Below are 10544 nucleotides of genomic sequence, written 5' to 3' on the forward strand. Positions count from 1 at the left end.
GTTTTTTAAAACTATTCTTGATAATGACAACTGCCAACAAACCATGTGGTTTATTTATATGGGAAGGGTTTTCCTTAGCTTGAGCATATTAATTACATGAGGCAAAAATGTTAGATATATTATGCCATAAAGAACAACATGCTTGTTTAATGGTTCTTATAGGTGGTAAATCTTAACTTATACTTTCCATATCAACTCTACTAATCCCAAACATCAAGTAATTAACCAGCACTCGTGTTAAGTATTTTGACAAGTACTGCCTAAGAGATAATGATCAAAGACGCTAAAAGATTTCTCTTCTATTGCCACTTTAAAATAAATTTTTATGTTTCATACTTGTAAAAATCTAGAATAACAGAATATAAGAAATAGTCTAATTTATATATGGCATTGACATATATTCAAGTTTTTTATCTGCAGTAAGAGTTGTAGAAAACGTATTGGAGGAACCTGAAGGTATACATTCAACACATCTTTTTTTGGAGGGGGTACGAGGATCAAACTCTTGACCTTGCCTTTGTGTGGCAGGCAGTGGCACCACTGAGCTAAATCCCCAGTGCCTCATCCAACATCTTAATTCATGTAAGTGTTCATTTTAATAATTTTTAAATGGTTTGTTATATATTTCTTATTCCTAGCCCATACATACTAAGTAGAAAATGCTTGACTGATGATTTATTTTGAGAAATAAAAGATATGACCAAACAGGGATTCCAAGAGTCCTTTGGCCCCCACTATACCCACCTTAGTCCTTGCCAATAGCGGGGCACCGCGTTCCAACAGAAGCTCCACCACCTGGTCATGCCCACTTCGTGCAGCACAGTGGAGTGGTGTCAGCCCATCCTACCGAAAGAATGACAGCATTTGGCTTCAGTTCGTGTTGAGTTTTGTTTTTAAACCAAGACCGCAGATATTGGGACTACAGAGAGTGGGCTTCTGCGAGAGAGGAGAGTGGGAAGGGAAGAAGTCAGGTGGTTAAGATGTGCTAAGTATGCGCACTAGATCCTCATCGTGAATGTACTGTGCCGCACACATATGCCATTTTTTTAAAAGTGGATTTCCTAAACTTGATCCTGATGATCCTACAGATTAGTTACAGAATTGTAACCATAGAAATGACAAGTGAAAGTGAAAACAAACAAAGTCTGACAGAAAAATAGGCAAAACAGAAGCAAAGAGAGAGAAAGAGAGATCTTGCGCATCAGGGTTTATTGGAGTAAAACTGAGTTCCGTTAGTTTGCATTCCCAGGAGATGGGAAAGCAGTGCACTTGTTGAACATTTTAAAAGCCCTACTCACTTGGAACCAACATCATGAATTATATTAAGTTCTACTGCTTTCAGTTTGGTTGTCCTAACAGAACCTTTACCTAAAAATCTTTTTTAATCTAACTTATTATTCACATATATTCTCTTTTAAACTATCACTATATCAATAAATTCTACAATATGCCATAATGCTTGAAAAAAAGGACAAGTTATATTTTTCAGATTCTATAAGGATTACTAACATATATTTTTTGTTCTTGCTTTGGTTTTTTTGAGATGGGGTCTTCCTATGTAATTCAGGATGGCCTTGAACTCATTATATAGTCCAGGCTGGAGGATTTCCAGCATAAATCTCAACATTTAAAAATCATGTAATTATTTTCCAAAGATAAAGTTTATTACTGATAATAAAATTAAACTCTGTCTAATAAAATGCAGTACTGCTGTATGTTATGCTACTTATATCTTAGTACTTTGGGGTAGTTTCTGATTCCAGAGCAATCCCCAAATTCCCTCTGTCTTCCTTATTTTATTTTCCTTTAGGTTGGCATGGCCAAAAAGCAGAATTGGCAGAAAACTATGAGGCAAAATTATTGTAAAATAACAGTGAGCATGAAGAGAGAAATAAAACCCTGAAAATGTAAGTGAATCTAGTGATTTGAGGTCAGTATTGTCTCAATGGAAAAGGTGGAAGGGTAAGTAGCAATCAGAGAAACCAAAGTGCAATGAGCAGTGAAGATTTTGGAGGCTTCTGACATCGGGAACTCTAGCCCATCTTTTGTGTCTCCAGTGTACACTTTCCTCCTAACAAAAAGAATTCCTCTAGGTTATAACATTATTTCCGGCACACTATTCAGGGCCATCTGTGCTAGATATTTTGCATTTCCCTTGCAGATCCAGGCTCTAGCCTCCTCCACTAAAACTCTGCCCTGACAGGTATCACGGGGCTTCCTTGCCCTCTGGGCTTCTGGCTGGGTTTAGCCAACAGGAAAGGCAGCCAGGGCTATACGGCGCCCTTGGAGGGCTCTCCCTAATCTGGTGGTACATCTTTACCAAAAGGTGACAAAGCAGCCTTTCTGTGTGATTCTTGAAAGTTTTGGGAACCTCTTCTGCTTCTCTCCTTTCCTGCCAGGGTTGGCATTGAGCCCGGCAGTTACTGGCTCAGGGGATAGGCACTATGTTTTGTGCCTTTGCTACAGTCTCCCCATAGTATTATAATGGACCCTTTAATAAAGCTTAATCAAATTATCAAATTTGAATGTACCAACTGTTTTTGTCTAGGACCTTGTCTGATAATGGCTCTATGCTTTGTTAAATCTATTTAGCAAATGTGAAGTTATTCAATAATTAAAATAGACCTTGCAGTTTAAGGTATCTGAGAATTAGCATAAGACTGCCTTTCCAGGAAAAAAAGTATTTAGCTACTATGGTTGGGAAGCCACAGTACTCTTACAGATTTTCCAGATAGGAACCTAAAAAGAAAAATGTGCTAGCAAAATGGTTGACATAATTATGCTTTCATATCTTGATAATAGCACCCAGGGAAAACTACAGAGCAGTTGTTGCCATGTAAGATATATAACAGGTTGATACAGCATGGTTCTCAATCACACTCTTAGTGGGGCTTCACTGAGATCTAGAGTCTGAGATACCCCATGGAATGAACGGCAGCATCGCAGACAATGGTTCAGAGTGTGGCGTCACAAGGCCCTGGGGTCATCACAGATCAGACCACAAGCCACTCTCTTCAAGACTCAGCTTCATGTTACATAAAAATGGGTTGATTTTCCTTCCTCTGGTTAACTTACAGCCTTATAAGAAAGAAGAGGGAGGACATGCTGCCTTACATCACTTTTAGAAAAGGTAGAACATCATTTTCTATAAATTATTGAAACATTCATTGTACCTCCAAAGTACTTTTTTTAGAGAACATTTAATATACATACAGAAATGGTAAACATTATATTACTTCAAATTTTACATTTAATGATGCAATTGCATCTGCTCTTTTTGAAGATGTGTGAATGTTGATATCAAATTCAAGTTGCCCAAGGTCTTTCTGACTAGAATTGGGATCTTCTCTACAAAGTACAGTATCAAGTTAATGTTAAAAAAAAAATCATTGTTCAGGTTTTGAAGGATCTTTTCACTTAAATTCTTAACACTGTGCTTCAAGATTGTTTCCCCCACTCCAGAGTCCCCGTCCTTGTGTTCCCTTTTTTTCATTATTAGAAGCAGTTTGCTCACACTCAGGTCCCAGCCACTACAGTCTGGGTAACTCTAAAAAGGGACAACCGATCAACATTACAGGAACATAATTCATCGAGCTGGTAACCCACAACATTATCTTTTTACAACCATTTATTTCCTAATATTTTCCTTTCCTCTTCTTTGTTTAGGGTGCTCTTCTAAGAAATAGATCCCAAAGTTCTGCTATTAGCTAACAACTTATCTGTGTGGCCTGTTATTTAACTATGGGGAAATTCATTTTTTCTTTTTGATGGTCTCATTTCTCAAATGAAGACATCCATATTTCTCATTAAGAAAATAACACATACATTATATGTCATTAAGAAGATCAAATTAAATTATATTTGTAGAATATTTAGCAGGGTATGCAGAACAGCAGATGTGTTTGACAACTGGTAGCTATTTATTGTTATTATTTTAATTATCAAATGTAATAATAAGTAGCAAGGATGATCTCTTTTTCTGGCATGTTGTTTTCGTTCATCATCCTGTAATGTTTTTGTGTATTTTTATTGTTTGCATTGAAAATACATTTCAATATTTTAAACAATATCCTACTATGAGGTGTCTGCACATTTATAAAAAATAAGCTTAAAAGCAAAAAGAATAATGTCCTTAATAAAGTCCAAGTTAATAGTTTTATCTTAACTAGCTACGAAATTTATGCTTTAACATTAAAATGAAGCTTTTAGATATGAGAAAAGGATTCTGAGTATAATGTCTCAGAATTTCAGAGTAGAATCTCATCAATGAGGAGAGCAACAGCAAGAGGCAGACTGTTTCAAGGATTATCAGAAAAGTCACAAGAGGTGGAGAGAAACTTGTGTCAGATTTTTTTAATTACATCAAAGCTTCTATAGATCTTGCCTTTCTCTACACAATAACAATCATACAAATGAGAAGACAATGAGAAGAGCAAGGCAAAATTCTCGATCAGTTTTCTAAACTCAGAGTAGTGTATTTGTGGTTCGTTTGAGTGGTAGGGGAACTTGAGAACTGTGTGGCAAAACAAGGGAATAATATTTATTTTTTAAAATTCTACATATAGAAGCTCTACTATATTATCCAAAATGAAGTCAAAAGACATTTAACATTTCTCTATTTTTAAATACATTTTCAAGAGACAAAAGAAAAAGCAAACTATATCTCATTAGTAATCACTATTATTTCAGAATTAGTCTCCATGGTTCTTGATTTCAGTATTTACCTCCTACTTGATTTTGTCTTTGGTATAAGGGACACAGCTTATTAGCTGTAGCCAGAATGGAAAGAATCTGACAATGCTTTTAAAATCCTAATGTTAGCTGGGCGTGGTGGCACGTGCCTGTAATCCCAGCACTCGGGAGCCTGAGGCAGGAGGATCGCTGTGAGTTCAGGACCAGGCTGGACTACATAGTGAGTGCCAGGTCAGTCTCAACTACATAGTGAGACCCTGTCTCAAAAAAAAAACATAAATAAATAAATAAACAAATAAAATCCGACTGTTCCAAGATAAGGAAGTACTTTCACTCATGGGGGAAATGCTCAGCACCGTTCAATACTATACCTCATCCTGGCGTATGTTGTACAATTTGCTCAGACAAACTACAGAGAGCTGGTGCTGTGCCTCTCTTCCCAAATCTACATTTCCTGACACTGTGTTGGTGGCTCTAAACAGACCATAGTGGAAAAAAAGAGAATGAATTGTCCATAGTGGACAATACCGTGGAGACTGTCAAAGGCAAAGGCTACAATCAAGGCATTTTGGTTCTGTCTTTTTTTTTTGGAAAACCTATTCATACTTTACCAGCACACTGCCAACTACCCCTTGGTGACTTACATTTCTGTGACCGCAGAAACCTCGCCTGGCTTGTTAACTATTGTATGCCTATGTTCACGCTCCAAATAGGAACTGAATAACTATCTGATAAAAGAGTGAAAGAACAGAATGTCTCCACAAAGTACACAATTAGAAAATCTATATTTTATTTTTAAATCCTTGAATGAAATTCAGTTTATTTGCTGTACCTTGGACTTCACTGCATGACATATGGTCCAATACTCCCTTTCCAGGGCTCACAGTTCATTATTAACTTGCTCAAGAACAATGAATAACTAGCAGAACTAGAACAAGAATCTATTTATTTTCACTTCTTAGGACTCTTGGAGAAAACACACTGCCTATTTAGATTTAGGCTTTTTAATTGAAAATGCAATGTATATAAATGAGGGCATCTTTTAAAGAACTAAGGAAATACTCTGATGATCAGTAACAACCTAAGTAATGAATGAAATACTTCAGATAAGCATAATGAAAGCAGTATGAATTCTTATGACACTGGCCAAGATAAAAAATGAAAACTTCTTGTATTTATAAAGTGCCATCTTTCCACTGCTAGTCTCAACTACTAGAGACTTCATAAAAACAAAAAGACTTGATGAAGGGAATGTGTTAGTAATACGTGTTAGTAATGTAACATTGTGTTACTAATGATGACAGTAATATAGTCCTGAACAGAAACTCCTTCCTTTAAATTAAAAGAAAAGATATGGAAAGAGACATGAAGCATTGTGTATATTGTTCCAAATTCTGCATAGACATAGCATTGTGAGGGAAAAGGCCAAACCACATAAAACTCTGATACAAAAACACTAGACACAGCAACAAAGACCTTGACAGATACAGGAAACCTCTCCACAACTATCACATGATAGGACAAACCACTCTGGACCCAAAGTCCTAGAAAAATGAAAATCTTCAGTGAGGTCATCAAATACCAGGATTTATAGTCTGGGACTGGTGTAGACTAGTTGCTTCAAGATGAGAAGGTTTAGTAAATATTTAGTACAAGAAAATATTTAATATTTAATATTTAATATTTAATACAAGAAAGGGCACAAAAGTGGTCGGCTAGCCTCGAGATGAGTAAGGGGAACAGACTTGGTCCTCACTGCTTGAACTGTGAGAACATGACATAGCAGAATTAAATAAAGATAAAATACTACAAGGGGCACCTTCTAACTAACATCTTCCATGGATTTTTTTATATCACATATTCCAACATTTTTATATTACAAGAATTCCTAAAGTTTTGATGAAGTCTGTGATTAAGTAAATCTTCTCTAGAGACCTGATATTGAAATACTACCTATATGCTAAAGTAACTGCACATAATGTAAAAAAAAATTTTTAAATTATGAGTAGCAAAGTAACTTGCCTATTGCATTTTTAAAAGCAAGGAATAGAGCTAAGAGTTAATTTTCACAGATCCTTATTAGCTTAAATTCAGATAAGGTAAGTAACCTGTTACTACTAGGAAGCTTAGAAAATGACAGAAGTAGGATTTGAAATCAAGCTGCTTTGCCTTTAGAATATTCACTCTTAATAACTGTACTCTATTGCCTATCATATGGGAATACATGAAAACTCAGAATAATTATTTAAGAAATTTGAAGTGACAAAGGATACCATCTCTACCAAGATGACACAAGTGAAGTTACAATATATCAACTGTAAACCCTTTAGGAAAAATGATTTAGGAATCAAATTAGAGTAAAAGATTTTTGCCATGTATTTATATAAAATCCACATTCTCATAGCCTAATATAAGCTGATAAACTTTGGATTTTGGTATTTGCAACAAACCAAAAGACAGATGGCTAAGGCCAATCTTTGATCTTTGTTCCCAGAAAACCAGTAAGATAAAACTTGAAAGATTGTCACATTAAGTTTCTCTGGGCATGTACGTACAAGCATTAATTTCACTTTATGATATGAAACCTTTAAATATTGTATGAGATTTAAATAAAAAACGAGAAAGCCGCATCCTTGAACACACACTGCCTGTATTTACTGACTAGTGTTTAAGGTGCCCGCTGAGAGCAGATGGAGTAATCCCAAGGTAGGGAGCTGGAACAGCAGGGACACTCACCCTGGTCTTGGCGTCAATCTGACCACCCCGATCCAGTAAGAGCTTCACCATGTTCGTGTTGCCCCTTTTTGAAGCGACGTGCAGAGGAGTGATTCCATTCTACACAAGGAGGAAAGACCAAAAAGAGCAAGTTGGACATGACAAGACTTTGGCTTAAAGGGCACAAAAGTGGTCGTGATCCATATTGTAATTGGACACACAGTTTCTACATTTTTTATTTTTAAGGGACAAAGAAGTACACAAACCACAATGCACTATTTTTTTTTTTTGTACTGGGGATCAAACTTGGGTCCTTGCACTTGCGAAGCAGGCGCCCAAACCACTGAGCTATATCTCTGGCCTGACAATGCACTACTGGAATGAAACTTCCTAAATTAGTCAATAACTACTGTATGTATGTGTATATATACATATATATGTGTGTGTGTGTGTATGTATGCATGTATGTATTGGATATACAGTTTACAGTCAAGGGACAAAGGGAGAACTACATAATAGAAAACAAAACCTCAAATTCTACCTACCACAGATCCCTAGCACAGTCATCCTTTCATAATATTCATTCACTTAAACACTTTGGGACTCAATATTTTCTGTGCTTAAAAATATGTTACAAGTATACATTATTAGTATGAAATGGAATAATGGCTTTTTAAAAATCTTGAGGAAAATTCAGTAAGAAAAACAACTTGAAAATAACCCAAAATAGTTTCAGGGAAAAAGACATCTGAGGACAAAAACACTACACATAGTAATGATATTTATTTTGTAACTGTCCTGTGTCACCATTATAGCAAGGATATGATTTGAATTTTTGTGTCATAATCTCTAAATATTCAAATATTGCATTAATTGACTCAAATAGTTATATTCATGAACTTTATAACCAGCATATAAATGAATTCTTTCCAATAAAAGCAACCACTAATATATCACACCATGTGATGTCTTTTTTATGTATTTTAGTGAGATTCTTTAAATGAGTAAACTCTCAAGTCATTAAACAAAAAATTTTCCTGTGAGTTATATGCCTGCACTCTTTACCACCATAAATTATAATATCTATATATTTGTGCTTAACGTTTTAACATTGTTTATTTACTTGAAACTGATCTCATGATTTATGGCACATAACTACTCAAACTGATACCAAAATTAACAGCCTTTTGACCTACTGCAAAGTATTTGCATGCATGTAAACTTACAACATTCTTATTTTCTTCTTCTTGGGTCATAAAAACTTCCTATGATTTGAAGAAAAATACATGAGAAAATCTAGTATCTTTAGGAAGATCCAAGAAAGGGCGAAAATAAAACCTTTAAGAAAGTTATTGGCTTTCATTTTTACTCTCCTAAAACCCTCCTTCCTGCTGTCTGAGATGAAAACCTGCTGTAATCCATACCCTGGCTGTGAAGTCCACAGCAGCTCCCCGGTTGAGCAGAAGAGTAGCCACGTTGACATTTCCATAGTGTGCAGCTATGTGCAAAGGGGTGAAGCCACTCTACAGGAGCAAGGAGATGACAGTTAACATGGCGTTGCATCTCTGCAGCTGCTGGATTAATGAAGAAAATCATATGGTCACTGTCTACTTGATATGACAGAAACACAATTCCAATCATAAATGCTTGAATGACACTCTTTACATCTCAGTGTTATAAGGTGATAAATAGTTCATTGAAGAAGTTTTTAAAAATCCTGTGTGTGTGTGTGTGTGTGTGTATGCAACATTATTTTCATTACCATAACTCTTCATCTATTTGAGACTTGTTTGTACAAAATCATGTTTCTTGAGTTGGTTTAGTGTATTGGAGAAGAAGAAAATATAACTAAAATATAAAAAGCTTTAGCACAGTATTAACACGATCATGAATAAAAAATATTTTTTCAGAGAAAGATTCAAAACCAATGTTTATGGCCTTCTTTAAAAAAAAGAGTACTGGTTAACATTCTATTTTTGGAAATGAAATATGGTGAAAATTCTTACAAAAAATGCACAGTTAATTTCACATCCTACATTGCCATGATATCCCTACCCCCTTTACAACTAGTCAGTCATACTATGCTTTATAATGAAAAAAGAATTAAAAAACAAAAGTTAAAAAATATATTTTGTGCCAATGTGAATATGAAATAAAAAGTTCAGCTTAATCTAATTTTAAATGTTCAACAAAATTTTATCAATGAAATCAAAGGTAATTAAACCAAACAGTTTAAATTGATTATAGGGGCATTAAAGAACTGTTTACTCTCAATTTAAAAAAGAAATCTGAGGGCTGGGGATTTAGCTCAGAATTCCACCACCTGCTTTGCATGCATAAGGTCCTGAGTTCAATCGCCAGTATCAAAACGAAAAAGAAAAAGAAATCCAAAAATCTTAAATGAAAATTACTGTCCTTCGTTTTTTTTTTCTCTTAAAGCCAAAGAAATTTTTGTTATTTTCACAACAGACATGACATGTCCATTAACTCGTATCTTATTAAAGTGTGAAGAGATGTAATTTTTCTCTATAATTTTCATTATTCAATAAGAGGATGGGAAAAGTAGAGGGCCTTAATTGGCTATCAAACCCTTAGTTTTCAGGTTCTTTTCTTTTCTTTTTTTTTTTTTTTTGAGACAGGGTCTCACTATGTGGTTGAGACTGACCTGGAACTCATTATGCAGCCCAGGCTGGTCTTAAACTCACAGCCATCCTACCTCAGCCTCTGGAGTGCTGGAATTACAGGCATGTGCCACCATGCCCAGCAATTTTTTTTTTTTTTTTTTTTTTGGTAGTGGAGATCAAATTCAGGTCCTTGTGCTTGCAAGGCAGGCAGCAGAACCACTGAGCTAAATCCCAGTCCTTTCAGGTTATTTTCTATTGTTCTTTTTTACAAGAGATGAGCGTCAATGTGTAGCATATAGTTTTAAAGAAATATTTTCTATACTATAATCACTGTTCCTCTATTTACTTGATATATAGCTAAATAAGAACTTAGGTGATGGAAATTTTTCTGTGCTATGAACAACATTAGCTGTAAATAATTTTTGACTGTAGGAAAGCTTATAGCTTATAAAATAAGAATAGTAACTACCAATCCAATTTGTGGTCAAGATTTTTTTTTTTTTTTTTTTTTTT

General features: G+C 35.1%; 1 protein-coding gene across 50 annotated transcripts in view; it reads right to left on the reverse strand.

The window, feature by feature from the left end:
• The window catches only part of Ank2 (ankyrin 2), a 442295-nt gene that overhangs the window by 116948 nt on the left and 314803 nt on the right, over nucleotides 1-10544 (reverse strand). For all 50 annotated transcript variants that reach the window (XM_033756207.1, XM_033756210.1, XM_033756204.1 and 47 more), the window contains 3 exons: nucleotides 8832-8930; nucleotides 7429-7527; nucleotides 745-843 (listed from right to left, as the gene is read on the reverse strand). In XM_033756207.1, the coding sequence (XP_033612098.1) occupies nucleotides 745-843; nucleotides 7429-7527; nucleotides 8832-8930 (297 nt within the window). The remainder of the gene's footprint in view (nucleotides 1-744; nucleotides 844-7428; nucleotides 7528-8831; nucleotides 8931-10544) is intronic.

This window comes from Fukomys damarensis, unplaced genomic scaffold (assembly GCF_012274545.1).
Source record: "Fukomys damarensis isolate Sample0158 unplaced genomic scaffold, DMR_v1.0_HiC HiC_scaffold_25, whole genome shotgun sequence".
Classification (NCBI taxonomy): domain Eukaryota; kingdom Metazoa; phylum Chordata; class Mammalia; order Rodentia; family Bathyergidae; genus Fukomys; species Fukomys damarensis.